At 36.4% G+C, this 23,414-nt stretch overlaps 1 protein-coding gene across 3 annotated transcripts; it reads left to right on the forward strand.

Annotated features, from left to right (window-relative positions):
• The first annotated feature begins 5 nt into the window (after positions 1–5).
• nsmaf (neutral sphingomyelinase (N-SMase) activation associated factor) lies at positions 6–23,183 on the forward strand. Of its 3 annotated transcripts, XM_051901311.1 has the most exons (32): positions 6–156; positions 1,456–1,545; positions 3,116–3,194; positions 3,271–3,335; positions 3,452–3,488; positions 3,567–3,617; positions 3,712–3,783; positions 3,858–3,905; positions 3,986–4,038; positions 4,111–4,240; positions 4,321–4,392; positions 4,538–4,646; positions 6,119–6,295; positions 6,374–6,453; positions 6,581–6,671; positions 8,283–8,346; positions 8,426–8,477; positions 8,614–8,734; positions 10,788–10,919; positions 11,017–11,059; positions 11,190–11,350; positions 11,491–11,599; positions 11,684–11,742; positions 12,966–13,030; positions 14,816–14,883; positions 15,018–15,141; positions 16,647–16,730; positions 17,146–17,296; positions 17,395–17,497; positions 17,574–17,686; positions 21,288–21,417; positions 21,556–23,183. In XM_051901311.1, the coding sequence occupies exons 1-31, from the start codon at positions 53–55 to the stop codon at positions 21,380–21,382; spliced, it is 2,802 nt and encodes a 933-aa protein (XP_051757271.1). In that variant the 5' UTR covers positions 6–52; the 3' UTR covers positions 21,383–21,417; positions 21,556–23,183. The 3 variants fall into 3 exon arrangements, with proteins under 3 accessions (XP_051757271.1, XP_051757270.1, XP_051757272.1); XM_051901310.1 differs by having other exon boundaries at positions 21,288–23,183; XM_051901312.1 differs by having other exon boundaries at positions 3,271–3,326; positions 21,288–23,183.
• Positions 23,184–23,414: the final 231 nt, after the last annotated feature.

Below are 23,414 nucleotides of genomic sequence, written 5' to 3' on the forward strand. Positions count from 1 at the left end.
ATAATAAAAACTCGATTGGTATTGTTATTTCTCCAGCGTGACAGAGATATGAATGACGCTGCTTCTTCCGTTTCCGAGCACTTCCGTGTTTACATGTCGCTGCAGCCGCGGGTCCCTCATGGCTTTTATCACGAAGAAGGATCGCGTCAAAGAAAGGTACAGTTGCGCTGTCACACTTCAGCTGATACTTTGCGTTGCGGCTCGTGTTTATTCCTTCAGCTGGACGGATGTGGAGGGTATTTACCCTCAGGTCCGTGCAGCTTTAACACTCTGACTTCAGGCCTGTTGTGTCACTTCAGCTCGCGGGATCATCCCCCTCATGTACGGGCCAGTAAACGGACCAAACAGACGTACAGTAGCATTTATGATCCTTGCATATTTTATTATTTGCATTCCTTGCATTATTTATTTGTATAATTCCCGGACCCTTTCTTGTCTCAAGCGTGTGAATATAATATTCCCCTTATAGCAGTAAAGTTTAGATAGTGAGTAGAAGACCTTTGTTTAGATCTCAGTTTTTTGAGGGAAAAGCCATTTTGAAAAATATGATTGTCAACTCGCTGTTGATGTCACATGACCAGCTGTGTCATACAATCGACTTCATCAGTATTCATTTGTTTACTTTTCTCCAGGCAGTGGCCATGGTTGCTTTCCGTAAAGTCACCATGAAATCAAAATGGATGGATCATTTTTTTGTTGTTGGTTTTATATATATATATCACTATTTAAAACAAAAAGTGTTACGAGATTCGAAACTTGTAAAAAGACACGTCCTCGTAAAACTCGTAATTACAGCTTGTAAACTGGGAATTTTCACTATTAATTAATCATGACATTACAGACTTTGATTTGAAGCATAAAAGGATTTGAAAATCGGACAAAAATACAAAGGGCTTTAGTGAGGGATAGAACTACAATCCCATGAAGCATTGCAAACAGCATAATCAATGGAGAAATACAAAACTACTAATTTAAAAATGTTGATTTTTATATATAAACAATACTGTATATTTTAAGTCTATTGCAAAATATGCTTATACAAATATTCAACTATTTTGAGAGCATAAGGAGACATCATTCGCAGGGAGTGGGCGGAGCTATAGAGCTATTTTGGCGTATTTTGCTTGTTTCGACTCTCTTATTGGTGGAACTGTCTGTACAGCATCATGGGTAATGTAGTTTTTCACCACAAATTTGTCTGTTAAACATGATTAAAAAAAAAAAAAAAAAAAAGGCTTAAGTTTAAGGCTGACGGCTTCAACAGAAGCGATTATTGTTAAAAATCAATTTCCCTATGGAGAAAATGAACCTGACTGTTCCACTCTATGGTGAAAGACTGCATGTACTGTGTAATTATTATTCAATTAATTTGCAAGTTTCTTCATCATCTTAGTTTTCCCTTATTTCCTCTCTGTGTCGCGCTTCAAACATTTCCGTTTGCACATGTTTCTGCAGATTTTCGCTGTTGTTGCTGGATCTGGAGGAACATTATTTTGAACAGCACACTGCATATAATCTGACCAGCAGCAGTCCGGTGGCAAACAGGTGAGCTGAAGAACTGATCCTGAATAATTTATAAAGGAAATGTATGAGGTTTGCAGAATATGACACTGACTCGCTTGATTCTCAGTGATTCGGAGTTGACTTCAAAAGAGTCAATTCCTTAATAGCACTTGTGTCTGGGCCAAGTGTCCGACTCTTGTTGGCTTATTGCTATTCCAAAATCGCTCACATGTTCACTCATTCACTAATCCTTATAGTGCATGGCAGTTGAGTGCACGGCATGAGCAAGGAGTGTAATGTGGCGAGGTATTTGGACACTCGTGTTTAACCTACATCTACCTTACTATACCTTAGAAAAAAAAGTCATAAGAAAAGTAACTGTTAGATTGCACAGTAAGAAAGAAATTACAGTATTTTACACCCCACGAGGAATAAGTCAATTTTATTATGGTTACTTTTCTTAAATAAGACATACTTGATGACATATGCAGCCTTCAAATGCGACCTCTGGAGGACGCAGCCTCCGAAATGAGACGCAGCTAGAGTAAATTAATATTATTTAAAGATACTTTATGTAAGAATCAGAAATCTACTGTATTATGATTAATTTACTGTCTTCCAGGAATCAAATGTCCTGGCGATTAGGGACTTCACTAGTTTCATTACTGGATGTGTATGCATTTTTGAATGAATGATTCAATTAATCACTCATAAAGACTTCACTTGTTTCATTACTTGATGAATCAGCATTTCTGAATGAATCTCTTGATTGAATGTTTCAGTGACTCACTCATGAAGACTTGTTTCATTACTGGATGAATTAGCATTTTTTTTTTTAATGAATCTTTTGAATGAATAATTCAATGACTCTTAAAAACTTCACTTGTTTCATTACTGGATGAATCAGTGTTTTTGAATGATTCTTGCGAATGAATGATTCAACGACTCCTCATAAAAACTTCACTTGTTTCATTGGATGAATCAGCATTTTTGAATAAATCTCTTGATTGAATGATTCAATGACTCACTCATAAAGACTTCACTTGTTTAATTACTGGATGAATCAGCGTTTTTGAATGAATCTTTTGAATGCATGATTCAGTGACTCACACATGAAGACTTCACTTGTTTCATTACTGAATGAATCAATCTTTATTTGAAGCGTAAAGTTACTTTCAAAAAGTGATTTACAATATTTTGATCGCTGCTGTAGAAATCAGTGTTTACATTAATTGAAGGTATTTTATGTAAGAATCAGAAACCCAGTGGCTGTTCAGTGAACTGCAACCAGCTGTGTGTTGCTCGCACTCGTGCACACACACTCCAGTGGGATGTGAACGAGTTTCGGCCAAAACAGTGACATAACGTAAGAGACTGAACGTGAATCACCAGCATTATGTTGAGAGATGAGCTAACCTAATTAAAATGACCTTGTTACAATTGTTAATTAAACATCACGCCATCATTGTGTAACAGACATCGCCACCTTGAGGAATAAAGGTGAATTGCACTTATTGCTGTCATTGTTTGCTGGAATTCTTCCCCTCTTACGTACGAGTCAGAATTCAATCTTTGACGTCTTTTAAATCTCTATTTTTGTTTTTACACACAGACGAAGCAGCGGCTCGTTAAAAATCTGTTCCAAATCAATCATTTTTGAACCTGATGATGCGAAGGAGCCGATTTTAAAGGTATTATCTTCATATTATCATCACACTCAGCCGCTGTGTTTTTATTTGCTTCAATAAGAACATGTCTTTCCTGCAGATTCCTCTGAAAGACTGCAAAGGAATCGCGGCGCTGGAGGAATCGCTCCACAACCCGTTTGTAGAGTAATACTGATGATGACTGCTCACATGATTCTGTTTTGTTGTGATGTGATGGAGTATTAGTGTTGTTTTGCAGACGTTCATCATTCTTTTTCTTTCTCTTTCATGCATGTTTGCAGAAGTAAACCTGCCTGTATTCTTATAGAAACCAAGCAGGTAGGTTCGCCTCAGTTTCACTTCTGTACTCTCACAAAATTTCAACATGTAACCCAGTTTTATTTATTTATTTGTCAGATTTATCTAATTAAAGAAGAAAATGCGGTTGCTCCGTATAAATATGAAAGGGTGAGTTCATTTTCTGTGTTTTCAGTTTTGGCACATTTCATAATAGATGTTATTGATAAACTGATGTATTGGTTGATTAATTGTTGCACGTTAGGGAGATAAAAAGGTCACGTTCCAATTGGAGGCGTCTGGAAAAACGGAGGATGTTGTTCAGATGTTATTACAGGTTTGGCTTTTTCTTTCTTTCTTTTCTTTGGTACTTTCGTCTTGTTTGCTTAAATAACTTGGCCGTTTTTACAGTTGCACAGAGCGTCCTGTCTGGATAAGCTGGGTGATCAGACAGCAATGGTCAGTACAAACATCCATACATGATTATTTGCTTCCTTTCTTGAGGATTTGTGGGTGATCTCTGTGTGTTTCTGTTGAAGATTGCAGCTATATTGCAGTCCAGGCTGGCACGGACATGTTTTGATAAGAACAGGTAATATTCACTCATAGGTTACAGCGTTCAGATTGTCGTGGTCTAGTAGGAATATAACGCTTGTGTGTGCAGTTTTCAGGACGTCACCGAACGGCCACACATGGAGTGTGAGGCGGAAATGGTTTCTCCTTTGGTGACAAACGCGGGTCACGTTTGCATCACCGACCACAATCTTTACTTCCAGCCTCTGAACGGATATCCTGTGAGTTTTCACGCTTTCTTTGGGATATTTCTTCAGTTCCTTCACTGGGGTTCTTACGAGCGTTTCTGTATTTCTGAAAGGATTCAGTGGTGCAGATTGGGTTACACAGCGTGAGACGCATCTACAAACGGAGACACGGCCTGAGGCCTTTGGTGAGTGATTTTCTTTTTATTTGTTCTTTAGTTTTGTGTCTTTTATTGTGTCTACACACAAATACACTGATGTCATTTACAGACACACATCCATATGTGGATTTACCCTGTGTGTGTGTGTGTGTGTGTGTGTGTGTGTTTTAAGGGCCTCGAGGTGTTTTGCACAGAGAATGATCTGCGCTCGGACATCTACCTGAAGTTCTACGGCACTAAAGAGAGAGATGAGCTTTACTACTACATCGCAACTTTCCTTGGTAGGCTTTATTTGTACGTGTGTATTAGTCGTGGGTTATATCACATTAGGACAAGTTGTTTTAAATATAATTTTATTAAAATAATGCTTTGATAGTTGTACCTTTTTACCCATTTTTGCTGTTTCATGAATTGTGTGTTTGTTTTGCTTCTAAAAAGACATTAAATAGCCTGTAACACATAATCCCTTAATTTCACAGACAAGGCTTAAACTAGTCCCAGACTAAAATGCATGTTTTCACTGAAAGCAATCTTAATCTTAAAATGTGTCAGTGACATTGTTTTGTCTCAAGATGCACACCAGTAATGTTTTTTTCTAAGGCATGTTTATAAAAGCTACTTAAATGTCCTAATTGAACTAAGGTCTAATTCTGGCTTAATTTAATAAGTAAATACATTTTTAATGCAACCTTACTGACATTTTCAGTGTCAGTAACAGCAGGTTCCCGTTATATAGTGTGACAGTATTCCCCAATGTAGTGTTAAATCTTAAATCTTAAATCTTTTTTTTTCCTTAGTATAAATGTTTAGTAGCTTTTTTTTTTTTTTTTTTTTTTTTTTTTTTTTAAGTCAATCCACATGTTTCTATAACCCTGTTCGAACAGGATTAGTTAGGTAGATAGAGTAATGTAATTTTACCACAGGACGTCTGTAATATTAATGGCTGATTCGCACGAGATAAGAAATCTCAGTAAAACTACCAGAAGTGGAAGGGTAACTCGATTTATGCACCGCCGTCACCTCCCTGTCTTCATGTGCGTATTACATATATAAAACAGTTAGGTCAGGTCGAACAATTTATTAATTAAATTCTGACTGGATTCTGTTGGTAAAAGCTAAAAAGAAGTTTCGTGCCTCTAACAAGTGCTTTCCACCTTCTTTTTGATCTGAATGGTGTGCAGAAGACACTTGAGGTTTGCCAAAGACTCGCCTAGAACGAAACTGAATGCTTCTTCCTCCATACTTGAAATGCAAGATGAACTGCGTAGGTCTGGGGCGGGGCGGGTGCGTTAAATGCACTAATAATTTGAATGCATTATTTTTTCCCCATAACTAATTAAGTTAACACGATAAATCGACAGCCCTAGTTAAAATACATTCTCTTTAGTTTATTGTTCATATTGACTAATATTAGTTTGCCATTCATGGGTTTATTTTAAGTTTCGTTACAAGCTGTTCACACATTGGCAATAAAAAGCTATTAATACATGAGAATTCTTAGATATAGCCCGTTAAAAGAAAATCCCACTGCTAATTAGGATATTGTGCTGGCATTAAGCGCAGCATGAAGTTGGTCAGCAGGAGCAGATGTGATCATCCCTGCTTTATCTCACTGACTTCTAAAACATTTAAACCCAACAGCCTTGTTCCAAAAACCAGGTCTTGTTTTGCAGCATGGTCCAGAATTTGTAAGTACGTTCATCCCAGTTTAAATGCATTGAATTGACAGGAGATCTGTGTGTTTGTGTGACAGAGAACCATATAGCGGAGCACACGGCAGAGAGCTACATGCTGCAGTGGCAGAGAGGTCACATCTCCAACTATCAGTACCTGCTGCATCTCAACAATCTGGCAGACCGCAGTGTGAACGATCTCTCCCAGTATCCAGTGTTTCCCTGGGTCATCAGTGACTATAGCAGCGCACAGCTGGGTCAGTCTCTGTCTCACACACACACACACACACACAACATGCACAACGATCGTATACTGAAAATTGTGTTTATTTCAGACTTGCTGAACCCTGCTTCATTTCGAGATCTCAGTAAACCAATTGGAGCTCTGAACACAGAGAGACTGGAGAGATTACTGGTAAGAAATCCTGACTGATGCACCTTTATCCTCATGTAAAAATAGCAGACGTGAATGATTTGTTTTTGTCTTGTGTGTGTGTGTGTGTGTGTGTGTGTGTGTGTGTGTGTGTGTGTGCGCGCTACAGGAACGCTACAGAGACATGCCTGAGCCTCGTTTCATGTACGGCAGTCATTATTCATCACCTGGATATGTGCTTTTCTACCTTGTCAGAGTTGGTAAGGTTCTATTTGTCTGTCTGTCAGTCACAGGCAAGGGAGGATGGAACCAACAACTTTACAATTTAGCTTTCTGTACTTCATGATCAAATATCTAAACAAGCATTCATTCACAAGTGAAAAAAAAAAAACATTATTCAGGGATAACGTGCATGATGCAGTATGTCACTTTATTTTAATAATAAAAATTAATTGAATTAATGATGATTCTGAAAGAAAAAACCCCGGGACCCTGTAGGGCCTCAAAGTCTTAAATTCAGTTTGATCAAATTTAAGGCCATAAAAAGTCTTAAACATCTTAAATGTTATAAAAAAAAGTCTTAATCATCATTTCAAGAGGTCTTAAATTTGGGGATGGAAAACTAGGAATCATGATGTGGCTTAATGAGATTGATTATTGAACTTCAAAGGGCGATGATTTAATTAAGCGTGCCTGCTGCATGTTTCACAGTAAATACGCCGCTGTTGTTCATCTTACAGGATCATTCAGCTCAGTTCGAGATCAGTGAATACCACAGATTTATGAAAAACGATTGGTGATTGCTAATGATCTACTGTTGATGAATTATAACATTATTATGGTGTTCATATCACCTGCAAACTCGCCGCCTTTCAGAGAAATTCACCGTTAATAAGCGCAGCTGCTTTGTATAACCAGGGTAACCGCTATATTTCTTCTGTTCCGTAAGCGCCACCTACTGTCAGAGAGTGAATTTGATTCATTTCATTCAGCCTTTTACACGCAGTGTTGTGAACCGGTGGATCGAAAAGAAGCAAGTGTGAATTCTGAAAATCTAAACATAAAGTCTACGATCATAAGAATATTAATATAATCATTTATCATTTTGACATCCATTTTCTTAATGTTTTAAAGGCTGAAATGTGAGGTGTATCATTCATTAAAACTTTTTGTTTTTGTCAAAATTGAAAATCCCCATGTTGACATCTTTGGGATTGAATCATATAAGTACTTAAGAAGATACCAAAAGAAAAGTTTAAGAAAAAGATATCTTTAATACTTCATGAATAACAGGTATGCAGACTTGTTTTTTTTTCCCCCCATTTTTGAACTGTCAGCATTGGCATATCATGCAACAAAGATTACTAAAGTCAACAGATTTTACTAATAGAGCTACCAATCTCTGTGTAGAAATAAAATAATGATGTTTCCATCTTTCTGAACTAATTTTCCCCCTTCTGTAATTCGGCTCCAAATCTCAGGTGAAAATCGATAATTTTCATCCCCCTCTACAAAATATTGAGTTACTCAATAAATATTCATCCATGACATCTAATATTTTGGCTTCCTTCTTCATTTATGTATGTCTTTCACCAGAAAATCAAATAATTTAGACAAGGAATTACCCATATTATAATATAATATACTTTTCATTTACATGTGTGTGTAACAACAGTCTGCAGAGCTAACTTGTCAGTCAATCTTGGAACACTTTGAAGTGCTGCCTTGTGAAAGCGAACAGAACCAAGGAGAAAACAGAAAATAAACAAATTAAATTCTAGTTGCTGAACAAAGCACACAACCTTCAGGTCTGAAAATGCAGTTACTGTTAGATTTGGACGTTTGATGGCACGTCTTTTGCCTCCCTGCAGCTCCAGAGCACATGCTTTGCCTACAGAACGGACGCTTTGATCATGCAGACAGAATGTTCAACAGGTATTTGCAAACACACCAGCACACAAACATACAATTACTGAAAACATTAGTGTACAATGATGTGTGCTTTTGAGTACAGTGTTGGTGAGACGTGGAAGAATTGTTTAGAGGGAGGCACTGATTTCAAAGAGGTGAGTGTTTTATAAATGCAATGTCCTTTTATTGATCATATCGCAGTACTTTTTTAATAATTCAGTGTGTTCTTACTGTTTTGTGAACAGGTCCAGTTTTAGGCCTTGCAATAGTCTATTTCGTTTGTTTTCACAGCTGATTCCTGAGTTCTATGGAAGTGATTGCAGCTTTCTGAAGAATCTGCTAGGGTTGAATCTGGGCAGGAGGCAGGGAGGAGGCAGAGTGGAGAATGTTGAACTTCCTCCATGGGCATCAGGTGCACATTCTTTCTTTTGTCTCTCTCATGCCGATCAGCTGATTTTGGCACAATCGTTTGCCGTAGGGTGTCGTGGGGATTCGTAAACGACAATGATGCACGTTGTTAAAGACTGCGAGATCTGCTGCTGCATAAACACACACATGAATCCTGTAGCAGATCTACGCAGGTGGAGCTGGGGAGGTGGAGGGGTTCAGAGCAAACACTGAACCAGACTGTTTGAGCTTGTGCCATGTGTTAATGATGTGATTGCATGTAAAGGACCATCAGCCAGCGCCCTCTAGAGTTTCATGACTGAACTAGGGATTTCTTTAAAATTATAGTCCCTTTGATTGGGAAAATGTTCAATATATCTACAGAATATTAGCTTTTATCAGTCAAAAAAATTTCAAGATATGGAGCAAATTCACTATTTAATCTTATTCAGACTTACGGTTTTCATTAAAACTACAAAAAATCCCATAGGCTTTCTTTGAAGGGGCCAAAACTTTTATACAATAACTAGCATCTAGCTTAGGACATGTTAGCAATGTGTCTAAACATGTTAACAACATGCTAATTCATGTTAACAATGTGCTATAATACTATCAACATGTTAACTCCTGCTAGCAATGTGTTAAAACATGCTAGCAGCATGTTAAATCGAGTTACCAACATGCTGGTTCATGTTAGCAGCATGTTAAAACATATTTGCAACATGTTAAATCATGTTAGTAACATGTTTAATCATCTTAGCAACATGTTAAAATATGCTAGCAACATGTTTATTCATGTTAGCAACTTGTTTAAACATGTTAGCAACATGGTAATTCATGCTAACAATGTGCTATAATACTATCAACGTGTTAACAGTGTGTTAAAACATGTTAGCAGAATGTTAAATCATGTTGGCACCATGCTAGCTCATGTTAGCAGCATGCTAAAACATACTTACATGTTAAATCATGTTCGCAATGTGTATAATCACGTTAGCAACATGTTAAATCATGCTAACAATAGGTGTGTCCCAATTTGCATACTTATGCACTATTCTATGACATTTTTAAGTACAAATAGTGCAAGTAGTGCATTCACACAGAAAATTCCAAAAAGAAAAAGTGCACTTTAAATACCCGGATGATGCACTAAATTAACAGGAAAAAACAAAGTGTGGAATGTTGGACACTTCATGCACTCAACTGTCGCAGCTTTATTTACGTAGCGGAGGGGGAGGGGGTATTAGACTGTGTTGTTTTAAAGACAAAATAACCTTATACAATTCATGCACTACATGGATGAGTGCATAGTGCATAGGTGCATAGTGTATAGTGCGTCATTTGGGATGCAACGAATGTGTTAAAACATGTTAGCAGCATGTTAAATCATGTTAGCAACATGCTAGTTCATACTTGCAACATGTTAAATCATGCAAACAATGTGTTAAAACATACTATCAACATGCTTAATCATGCTAGCAATGTGTTAAAACATGTTAGCAGCAGGATAATTCATGCTAACAATGTGTTAAAACATGTTAACAGCATTTAAATCATGTTAGCAACATGCTAGTTCATGTTAGCAGCACGTTAAAACACATGCAACATGTTAAGTCTTGCAAGCAATGTGCTAAAACATACTATCAACATGCTTAATCATGCTAGCAATGTATTAAAACATGCTACAAACATGTTAGCAAAATGCAAAACAATGCTAGCATGCTAACAACATGATAAAACTAGCTAGGAAGCTTATTAACTTTCAGACAAGGCTTTGTCAAGCCAACATAAAAGATTGTCTCAATAAACTTTACTTTATAGTTAATGGTTATAACTTTATAACAACAATTAATAACCCATGCACATTTACTATTTAACATAGCAAATGCATGACATTCATGTGGCATGTGTAAATAAACACCGCCATCAGTGGGTGCAATCGTTTACTTATATCAACCAGTCTTACTTCAGAGCTCTATGTACTGTATGAATTCACTTTTCCCTTATACCTCTTATCCTCTTAACACTTTACAGTATGTTGTTTCGTTCACATGTCTCTGTGTTGTGTTCATATGCAGATCCAGACGACTTCTTGCAGAAAATGCGTCTTGCACTGGAGAGTCAGTATGTGTCTGAACACCTGCATGAGTGGATCGATCTGGTCTTTGGCTACAAACAGAAGGGAAGTGAGGCCGTGGCCAGCCATAACGGTAAAATAGAACACAGATATTACATAATATGAAGGATTGATATGTTTTTCATCTTATTTTAATATAAATAAATACAACAATGTCTGCTATATTACAGTTTTCCATCCATTAACATATGAGGGAGGAGTTGACTGCGATAGGTAAACTTCATTAAATTAAAATCGATCTCGATCTAATTAAATAGCTCATGTTTGAATTTTTTTGATCCAATCTTTGTGGTTTATATGTGTCAATGTACATTTGTCAGTGCGTATGTGTGTGTTTCCGCAGTATTGAGGACCCAGATCAGAAAATAGCCATGCTAACTCAAATATTGGAGTTTGGACAAACGCCACGACAACTCTTCGTCACTCCTCATCCTCAGAGGATCACACCACGCTTCAACAACCTGTCAGCGACGCCCAGCCTCAGCAGCAGCGAGCTCTCGCCAGGTACGACAGTGACACACGAGGACTGTCTTGAAGGGGTAGTGCAAAAAAATGCAATTCATGACCACGTTAAATCAGCAATAAAGCAGCTTTTCCAGAAGGGTGCTGTAACAGTATATGCTGGATCTTGATGTTTTGTGCAGCGTCTCCTAGTATGGAGTCATTCGAGGACCTGACTGAGGAGAGTAAGAAAATGGCCTGGAGCAACATGAACAAACTTGTTTCGCAGTCTTGCCACAAAATACACAAGGAGTGAGTATCTGTTAGTGTAGTTGTGTGTTTGAGAACAGACGTATAGAGAGATCTACTTCTGACCCTGTTGTTTTGGTTGTGCAGAGCGGTAACGGGCATTGCTGTGACCCTCAGTGGAGAGTCCATCTTCTCAACCTCTCAAGGTTAGCAATTCATCCGTTATATAGTCTCGTTAGTCTGTGAAATTCTGACGTAAAATTAGCTGAGATCGATTTCTCAGAACTTTAATGTAATGATCACCTCTCACAGGAAGATATAAGCAGGTTTCTAGCATGAGTTAGCACAATGCTAACATGTTTAGCATGTTTATAGAATAAATTAGCACATTGTTAGCATGTTTCTAGCATGACTTCGCAAATTGTTAATGTTTTAGTATTTTGTTAGCATGTTTCTAGCATGATTCTACAATGATTTAGCATATTGCTATCATGAATTAACCCATTTGTAGCATGTTGCTAGCATGATTTAGTATGTTGTTAACATGATTTAACACATTGTTAACATGTTTCTAGCATAACTTTGCACATTGCTAACATAAATTAGCACATTGTTAATAGGTTTTAACATGTTGCTAGCATGAATTAGCACATTGTTAGCATATTTCTAGCATGCATTAACACATTGCTATCATGTTTTAATGTGTTGCTAGCACATTGTTAGCATTTATTTATAGTATGGTTTAACACATTGTTTATAACATGCAACATGATTTAGAACATTGCTAACATGTTTAAGAGTGATTTATCACACTGTTAACATATAGTATGAATTAGGACATTATCAGCATGTTTTAACAAGTTGTTAGCATTATTTAACACATTGCTAGCATGTTGCTAACATAATTTAGCATATTTCCAGCATGATTTAGTACATTGTTAGCATGTTTATAGCATGAATTAGCTCATTGTTAGCATATTTTAACCTGATTTAGCACATTGTTAGCTTATGTGTAACATGTTTTAGTATGTTGGTAGCATGATTTAGCATAGTGTTAGCATATATTTCTAGTATGGATTAACACATTGTTTATAACATGTTTGGTAACATTATTTAACGCATTGTTAGCATGTTTCTAGCATGAGTTTGCATATTGTTAGCATGTTTTAATATGTTGTTAGCATGGTTTAGCTTATTGCTAGCATGTTTTAGTATGTTGCTAACATGATTTAGCACATTGTTAGCATGTTTCCACCATGCTTTAACCCATTGTTAGCATGTTTCCAGCATTATCACATTGCTAGTATACTTCAGCATGATTTAATACATTATCATTATTCCTAGTATGAATTAGCGCATTACTAGCATAATTTAATGCATTGCTAGCATGTTTCTACCATGAATTAGCACATATTTTATCCTCATTTAGACTCCACACTGAAGATGTTCTCCAAAGATAACGGCCTGCAAAGAAGTGTGTCCTTCTCCAACATGGTAAGCACTCTAGAGATTGTAGAAGATGCCGTGGCCCCAAATAGTGTTTGAATACGTAAGCTACACTTAAAAATTAATCCGTTTAATTGCATTAGATAACATGGTATACCCCGGTCCTTTACTGCAGTGGTTTTCAACCACAGTTTTTGAACAGCGAAAACAGAGCTTTTTTTAAGACGCTCTCCCAAGTTGGTAAATTTGAGTTAGTTTGGACTGTTAAAATGGAGCTGATGTGTTTAGTCACATGACGTGTATTGAACCCATATATGGTTGTATCGGCATTGTTGCTATTCACTTCCATAGTGTTGCTTAAATTAAACGATATTTTGTACAATTGAAATATTACATTCCAGTAAAGATGACAATATTTACGCGCAATAGAGTGGAACAGTCGGGTTCCAGAGGTAAAAACTCTCCAAAATTTTCTCCATAGGGAAATTGATTTTGAACGATAACTTATAAACTGTTAAAGACAGTCCTACTGTGAGCTATGAGGTTGTTAATCAAAGATATTTTCTTCCGTTAAAGCCATCAGTCTGCATGTCAACTTAGTTGTAAAAAAATTGTTTTTAACAGTGGAATTCGTGGTGAAAACTACATTACCCATAATGCTGTACAGTAAGTTCCACCAATCAGAGTTGAAATGGGCAAAACACACCAAAAGAGCTCTTTAGCTCCGCCCACTCTCTTTGAATGACATAGTCGAGAAGGTCTCCCTATGCTCTCAAAATAATTAAATATTTGTGTGTATATATTCGCAATGATTCATGGGATTGTAGTTCTTTCCCTCACTAAAGCTGTCAAGTACAAAGTCTTGTACCTTTGTATTTTTGTCCGATTTTCAAATATGTTTTTGCTTCAAAGTTTAAAGTGTTTTTATTCACCTTGTAGCTGGTTGGTTTGGTTCATGACTTATAATGCTTTAACTAATACTTTTTTAAAAATCCCTATCAGAGAAATTAATAGAAAAAAAACTTTTGGAACCAACCGCGCTAAAAAAGTGGGATGCATTAATGCACTCTATTAGGCTGCTGTCACTTTAAGAATGAATGCATGGATCCAATATAGCCTATATAGTCAGACAAACCATCTAGGATGAGTTTCGAAAAAGTAGGCTCTTTTTTAAAGAAAATTTAAAATTTTTCTTTCTAGCCCTTACTGTTCAAGAGTTCCTAACATAAGTGCAACTTCGAACAGTTGGTGGCGCTAGAGGGAATGAGTTATAGACTTTAAATTTGCTGTGGTTATGCATAGATCCAATATAACCTACTGACATGCATTCGATTTCTTTCCCAACTGTTTATGTTCACTTAAAACATTACTGACTGCCCCTATGTGAATACTCCATATTTTTGTGTGTATGTGACCGATTAGGCACGCATTCGAAGCTCAAAGTAGGTACACTTCACTTGTCTGTGTTTTGATCTCCATCTCAGATAATCATTTGAAGCCAAAATCGAAGACATACTAAATGTCCAGAGCGGTGGATTGAAAAACACTTCTCCAATTTGACTGGCCAGGCAGTAATCTAAGAGTGCTGCTATCTGGTTGATTTGGTTGGGTCATGGAGCATTTTTTCTGGCACCAGGGTGGTTTTATTCGGGAAATGGAACATTGACATTTTTAAATGGAAAAGAAATCCAGTTTTATTGAAGTGTAACATTTTCAAATTTAAGTGTGGCTTAAGTGTCCAAATACTTTTTGGGGCCACTGTATATCACGGCCACATTACATAAAAGCTTATTTGACCTCCAACTAAAACACACTCTTCACATTTGACTCAAGGCGCTGTCCTCCTGTCTGATGCTGCCTGATGATGAGATCGTCGTGTGCTCTTCCTGGGACAATAATGTGTAAGCATTTATATAGTAACCACAATCATATCCTTATAATTCTTAAGTCATTTCCCAATTTCTCCCATTTTAATCACTCTGTCTCACTTTTTTTCTGTTCACCTACTCTTTGATCCCTTTCTTGTTTGCTGTAGGTATTTTTACTCAATAGCGTATGGACGAAGACAAGACACACTGATGGGTCATGATGACGCAGTTAGTCATATTTGCTGGAGGGATGACAAACTTTACACGGCATCCTGGGACTCTACCGTGAAGGTGTTCTCATTTAGTTGAGCCAAGTTTGCTTTCTTGCATACCATTTAGGGATGGCTAAATCTGACATCCTGTTTACTTGGTACTAAAAGTTTAAAAACAAACTCTTGTCTAGATTTTTTCATACTGACGTTTAGACATCTTAATATAAATTATAGTGGCATATTCAGTAATACTTTACTTAAAGCCTTTATATATAAGCATTATAAAAGTATTTTTAATGTATTATTTATGCCTGGAAATGCACCTTATAATGCATTGTGTGGTCTCGTGAATAATTGTAACCACAGTTATAATACATTATAATGCTCATCTATTCATTGAACACACCTTTAGAAAGTATAATGCATGAAAACACATGACAAACAGCCAATTTCAGATGTAAATATAGCTGCAAGCAGCCATTAACAGTGCCAAGCACAAAAAACGCATGATGAGTTATGTAAACATGGCTGGCAGCTTCAGACCAACTGCAAAAATAAAGACATTTTTAGATTATTTTAGGCAGAATAGCTGAACATATATGAATATAATCACTAGTAATATGATTTAATTGCTTCTGACTTCTGACCAGTAGGTGGCGCTGTTACCAAATGGTATTTGTGGTACATGAAGAGTTACAATATGCCAAAGTGTTGCAGAGTTACAGCCTCAGAATCAGCTTGGCATCAATTTTGTTGTTAATCAAAAACGGCATAGTCTGAAGATGATCTGAGCCAGTTTTGGTGAGAATTGGACAAACGTCTAGGAGTTCAAAAAAGTAGGTTTTTCAAAGAAATTCAAAATGGTGGACAGCAGTTTCGACTGCATGATTGGTGTCATTGTTCTCTGTATGACTCAAGATTAATTAAAATAGGCTAAATTATTTAAAAGCTATTAGCGATTTAAAAAAAAAAATTAATTATGAATTTTGCTATCTTAAAAATCTTTTGAGTATTTAGGTCATTTTTGGGAAAATCATTCAGAAGTTACAGAAGCAAAAATAGCCATTTTTCTTATCTCCTGACCAGTAGGTGGCGCTGTGCCGAAACGCTGCAAATAGCCTCAGATCATGCTTGTACTATTTTGATGTGCTCTTTGTCGAGTTATTAGCAGAAACGTAAGTGCAACTTCAGACAGTTGGTGGCGCTAGAGGGAATGAGTTAGAGACTGCAAATTTGGTGTGGGTAATGTTCAGACTGTCCTCTATCTGTGTGCCAAATTTCTATGGGCTGAGATAGACTCGAGCAGAAGAAGAAGAAGAATGGATACAAAAGATGCCCACACACCTTAAGTGCTTCACCCCTAACAAGGAATCTGAAAATATTATAATGCATTTTATTTTTGGTTACAATTAATTCCGAAAAGATATAATGCATTATACATGGAGGCTTTAAGTAAAAGGTTATCATCGCATATTCTAACTAATTTACTCTCCTTTTATATGGTTATAATAATCAAAGATACTTTAAATGTAAATCATTGACTCTTGTCATTGACTTCCTACTTTTTCTGATTTTCTTTAACAGATTTGGAAATGTGTCGCAGCTGACATCTCCAGTAACAAACGGACTCGGTTTGAGCTGCTTGCTGAATATGAGCACGAGGCCGGGGTTGGTGATGAGGAATCTTTAAAAAACTGCAATATAGGCAAACTGTATTTGTTGTACAACTCGCTATTCGTGTTTGGCACTTTTCAGAATTGGTGTGCAAAAGTAGTGCTAGAAAGTCTCTTAATTCTGCTATATACACTGTATGATTTGATGAAAGTGTAAAGATTTGGGATTTTCAGTGTGAACCCACTACTCCCAATATTTATACTACAAAACCTCATAAAATAGTGCGTAAGTACATGAATTGGGATGCACCTTTTGTTTTCCTGTTATATAATTCTGCAATGTTATAGTAGAATATTTCATGTAGGCTATATTAGACACTATTTGTAACCTATTAAAGAAAAGTGCCTTTACGTTATTTTGGCGTATTTAATGTTAACCTTCATCTAATTTGTGTATTATATATGCACAGGTGAACACTTTAGATCTCAGCCCAGCTGGCACACTTCTGGCGACGGGTACTAAAGAAGGAACCCTCACTGTCTGGGATCTTGCCAGCCCTGTGCCGCTGAATCAGCTGACCTGCCATTCTGGGAAGATTCATCAGGTGGCCTTCAGTCCTGGTGAGAGAGTGTGTATGATGCATGTTTATGTGTGAACATTGATCCAGGTGTGTCTTTTTTGGGGGGAGGTCATTTCATAAAGCTGTGTGTGTGTTCAGACAGCAGACATATCTTGAGTGTTGGCGAGGACTCGTGTTTGGCAGTTACAGATGTGCAGACAGGCATGCTCATTGCTACTGTACATGCAGAGCTGGAGCAGAGGTGAGCAGAACACACACTATATACTGCACGATGATTCATGTTAAGGAGTTATCAGAGATCTCTGTCCTTCTTTTAGGTGCTTCTGCTGGGATGGAAACACTGTGCTGTCTGGAGGGATATCAGGAGATCTCAGCGTGTGGAACCTGCTGAGCAGTAAAGTCATCCACAAGATACCTGCTGCTCACTCAGGTAAACACACACAGTTAAGAGAGTGGAGAAACCTGAAATCAGTTAACTCTTACGGAGCCATGCACATGACATGCAGGAAAAAATAGTAGGCTAAATTGTGCGCACGATTTAGTAAATTGAGGGAATGAAATAGTAGATCATGTGCAAGATTTAGTAAATCGAGGTAACAAATTAGTAAATCAAGGGAACGAAATAGTAAAACGTGCGCATAATTTACTTAATCGAGGGAACGAAATAGTAAACCGAGGGAACAAAATAGTAAATCGAGGGAACAAATTAGTAAATCAAGGGAACAAAATAGTAAAACGAGGGAATGAATTAGTAAATCGATGGAACGAATAAGTAAATCGAGGGAACGAAATAATAAATTGTGCACGATTTAGCAAATCCAGGGAACTAAACAGTAAATCGAAGGATCGAATTAGTAAATCAAGGGAACAAAATAATAAATCGATGGAACGAAATAGTAGATCGAGGGAACGAAATAGTAAATAGATGGAACGAAATAGTAAATTGAGGGAAGGAATTAGTAAATTGAGGGAAGGAATTAGTAAATCGAGGGAACGAAATAGTAAATCAAGGGAATTAAATAGTAAAACGAGGGAACAAAATAGTAAATTGAGGGAACGAATTAGTAAATCAAGGGAACGAAATAGTAAAACGAGGGAACGAATTAGTAAATCAAGGGAACGAAATAATAAATTGTGTGCACGATTTAGCAAATCGAGGGAACTAAATAGTAAATCGAGGGATCGAATTAGTAAAATCGAGGGATCGAATTAGTAAATCGAGGGAACGAAAAAAAAATTGCGCACAATTTAGCAAATCGAGAGAATGAAATAGTAAATAGATGGAACAAAATAGTAAATTGAGCAAACAAATTAGTAAATCGAGGGAACGAAATAGTAGATCGAGGGAATTAATTAGTAAAACGAGGGATCAAATTAGTAAATCAAGGGAACAAACTAATAAATTGTGCGCACGATTTAGCAAATCGAGGGAACGAAATAGTAAATTGATGGAACAAAATAGTAAATCGTGCGCACAATTTAGCAAATCAAGGGAACGAATTAGTAAAACGAGGGATTGAATTAGTAAATCGAGGGAACGAAATAATAATTTGTGCGCACGGTTTAGCAAATCGAGGGAACTGAATAGTAAATCGAGGGAACTGAATAGTAAATCGAGGGAACTGAATAGTAAATCGAGAGATCGAATTAGTAAATCGAGGGAATGAAATAATAAATTGATGGAACGAAATAGTAAATCGAGGGAACGAAATAGTAAATCGAGGGAACGAAATAGTAAATCGTGTGCACAATTTAGCAAATCGAGGGAACGAAATAGTAAATCGAGGGAACGAAATAGTAAATCGAGGGAACGAATTAGTAAATCGAGGGAACGAATTAGTAAATCGATGGAACGAATAAGTAAATCGAGGGAACGAAATAGTAAATCGTGTGCACAATTTAGCAAATCGAGGGAACGAAATAGTAAATCGAGGGAACGAATTAGTAAATCGAGGGAACAAATTAGTAAATCGAGGGAATGAATTAGTAAATCGATAGAACGAATAAGTAAATCGAGGGAACAAAATAAATCGATGTAACGAAATAGTAAATCGAGGGAACGAAATAGTAAATCGAGGGAATGAATTAGTAAATCGTGCACATGATTTAGTAAATTGAGGGAATGAATTAGTAAATCGAGGGAACGAAATATTAAATCATGCGCACAATTTAGCAAATCGAGGGAACGAAATAGTAAAGTGAGGGAACGAAATAGTAAATCGATGGAACAAATAAGTAAATCGAGGGAACGAAATAAATTGTGCAAACGATTTAGCAAATCGAGTGAATGAAATAGTAAATTGTGCGCACGATTTAGCAATCGAGGGAACGAATGAATAAGTAAATCGAGGGAACGAAATAGTAAAACGTGCGCATGATTTAGCAAATCGAGGGAACGAAATAGTAAATCAAGGGAACGAAATAGTAAATCGAGGGAACGAAATAGTAAAACGAGGGAATGAAATAATAAATCGAGGGAATGAATTAGTAAATCGTGCACATGATTTAGTAAATTGAGGGAATGAATTAGTAAATCGAGGGAACGAAATATTAAATCATGCGCACAATTTAGCAAATCGAGGGAACGAAATAGTAAATTGAGGGAACGAAATAGTAAATCGATGGAACAAATAAGTAAATCGAGGGAACGAAATAAATTGTGCACACGATTTAGCAAATCGAGGGAATGAAATAGTAAATTGTGCGCACGATTTAGCAAATCGAGGGAACGAATTAGTAAATCGAGGGAACGAATTAGTAAATCGAGGGAAATCGATAGAATGAATAAGTAAATCGAGGGAACGAAATAGTAAAACGTGCGCATGATTTAGCAAATCGAGGGAACGAAATAGTAAATCAAGGGAACGAAATAGTAAATCGAGGGAACGAAATAGTAAAACGAGGGAATGAAATAATAAATCGAGGGAATGAATTAGTAAATCGTGCACATGATTTAGTAAATTGAGGGAATGAATTAGTAAATCGAGGGAACGAAATAATAAATCGTGCACACAATTGAGCAAATCCAGGGAACGAAAAAGTAAATTGAGGGAACGAATTAGTAAATCAAGGGACTGAAATAGTAAATCAAGGGAATGAAATAGTAAAACGTGCGCACGATTTAGCAAATTGAGGGAACTAAATAGTAAATTGAGGGAACGAAATAGTAAGACGAGGGAACGAAATAGTAAATCGAGGGAATGAATTAGTAAATTTTTTTTCTTTTTTTCCTTCCTGCATGTCATGTGCAGGGCTCTGTAAACTCTTTCCCCGCCATTGATGGAATTTTCTAGCTTTCCGTGTTTTTACTGTTATACAGTAGGGGGCGCTGTTATGTATCTTCTGAATGAGTAGAGAATCTCCAGATCAAAACATGCAAAAAAGAAACCGAAACAAGCGATAGAAGCATTGCTTATGCACGCTGTAGTCTTTGGAAAAAACATTTTTTTAATTTTTTTTTTCACGATGTTCAAAATGTTGTTTTTTTTTTTAATGAGGCTCTGTCCTTTGTAAAATATATTTAGCCTCTTTTCCCACCTCTCTCACACACTTTTAGGACTGAATGTTGTTGGTAAATTTGAATATGCACGAACAGACACTATAAATAGACAAATTGACATAAGAAATAAACTATATCTAATGAACTACAGCCTAAGAGGGTGTAGAGCAAAAGTTTAAAGACCAAACTGTCCAAATTTGAAAAAAGGAAAGAGAGTTCGAAAGAGGAGAAGTCCACATTGCACTCTGCTGCCATCTGTTGATAAAGCAGTGCAGATTCAGGCTGTTTTCATTCAAAGAGAAAGTTTATGTAGTTATGACTGTTTTATAAGCTCACGCTCCATCAGGTCAAAACTGACCCGGGAATATGACAGGTGTTTACAGTGTTTTAATACAGTATGAGGGCTGCTGTAGAATCTTACATGGCACTGTTTATAATAGCTTTAGCATGTGTAGCTCTCGGTTAGGGAACATTCTAGAGTTTGGAGCAGCGCTTCATATGATCCTGACTGTCCGGTCTGTGTTTAATGCAGGAGCAGTGACGTGTATGTGGATGAACGAGCAGGGCAGCACGATCATCACGGGTGGAGTGGACAAACAGATCATCCTGTGGAAACACGAGTATTAACAAACACTTCAGTTCTTCAAAAACAGTCTGACAAGGTCCGTTTTCACCTTCACCCACTGAAACGGAGATCTATTGAATATCCTTTCATGAGAATGTTGTTTGAACAGATACAGTAGCAGAGCTTTAAATCAGCTGGTTTTACATTATTACTTAGCGTTTTTATTGTGTTTTAGAACTGGAGAACTAAAACTGGCTCTGTTTGGACTGGAATATTTTCACCAAGATGATTTCTATTTTTTTTCTTTTATTATATAATACATGAATAACATCTGCAATGTCAAATCCTGTTTTGACTTCAAACAGCGACAATTCATGATTTAGTTAAGACAATCAGCTATTATGATTGTCATTATTATTATTATTGCTGCTTTTGATAAATGTAAAAACCAAATCATCATTATTATAAATCATAATACGTCTTGCTCAGTTCTGAGATCAACTCGTGACTCTTTATTATAGGTGACGCAGGAATATTCAGAAGTATTAAGTAGTTATTATATATGGAATATGTTTGAGGTCCTGCAAGTTTGCTGCAGATGGGATTTTTTTAATGTGCCTTAGTTTTTAATCATTTAAACAAGTGTAAACGCCCACTCTTTAAATACACTCGCATGTTCAGCGAAAAATATATATATACGAATTATTACACAAGTTATGTACGATGATATATTTAAGTGAAGGTTAGAGTAAAGCCTTCTGTAATATAATAAAATATAGTATTACATCTTGACAGGTTATGGATGCATTTGTATATATACAAGTTTTATATTTCATACACTATTATTTATGTTATAATAGTATGCCTTGAAAAAGTGCTCTTCAGTGAAGAACATTTTGTGCGTTATGTATTACAAACGTTAACAATATCGCAGGATTATGCAATGTTCTGTAAATCAGTGAGCTCACTAGTTATGAAGAGATGATTATTACTGTCACTTTAAATATGAATAAGTTGCATTTTTGACTTGTGTGGACTGCACGTTTTAGTATTTTATGTTTACGTGTTCATTACTTCATGGACACATTTTGCGTTCTGTATGTTTCTGGGTTTTGATGTAATTTTTTTTTTTTTTTTTTATTAAATATGTATTTTATTTCCTCATGGGAGAAAAACTGCTGGAAATCCAAAACGACTTTGCAGACGGACCAAGGTTGTTGCGTTTTTGTTTCTCCGTTTTAAGTTCTACCGAACAGTCACTTCTTTTAAAAGCTTTTCTCTTTGTTTTCTGTGTTGTTTTAGTGACGTGACTAATTAGACAAAGAGAAAAATGGACCTTATTCTGATGACATGATATATTTGCATCATTTTGTGTGCATTTATATAGCATTATTACATAATATTACTTGACAGACTTCCAAGACAAATTACAAGGCCAAGTCTAGTAATTGGAAACACATATGCAGGGGTTTCTTTTACAATGCGTGTTTAAATCCTCTCTAAATCCAAGTTATCTTCATAGATATTATCATTGGAAATCATCAATATTGCATATCCAAATTGAAGCAAGTACAGAAAATTTGTTAGACAATTGTTTTTCATCATTGATGTTATTATTTAAACTCTAACAAACATGTTTTTTGTGAAATGTGTTTCTTTAAGTCTTGTACATTAGGTTTTGAGTAAATGAGTTTCCTCTGACTGTGTTTTTAGTTTATGTGATGTTACAAACCACTGAAAAAGTCTCTAAAGTTATAATATTTTGGGGGAATTGTCAGCCAAACTAAAATTTCTCTATTGGGCCTATTACATTTTTGTAATAGCTGTAAACAAATGAACACAATAAAACTACACTGGCACACATTCATGGTCAGCAGTCACTTTAGTTTGAAAAGGGTCATGACATGCATTTTTGTTTTATTTTAATATGTTCCTACTAGGATACTCGCCAAGATGGGCATTTTGACATGATTTTGTGTGAAATTGTCCGTTCAAGCACAAGAAGACGTGAAAGAGAGCTTAATTCAGTACTCATGCTGTCAGACGCGCGCTTCAGATGTTGGTGCACACAAAACACACGAGTGCTATTTCGCA

The sequence above is a fragment of the Ctenopharyngodon idella genome, chromosome 7 (assembly GCF_019924925.1).
Source record: "Ctenopharyngodon idella isolate HZGC_01 chromosome 7, HZGC01, whole genome shotgun sequence".
Lineage (NCBI taxonomy): Eukaryota > Metazoa > Chordata > Actinopteri > Cypriniformes > Xenocyprididae > Ctenopharyngodon > Ctenopharyngodon idella.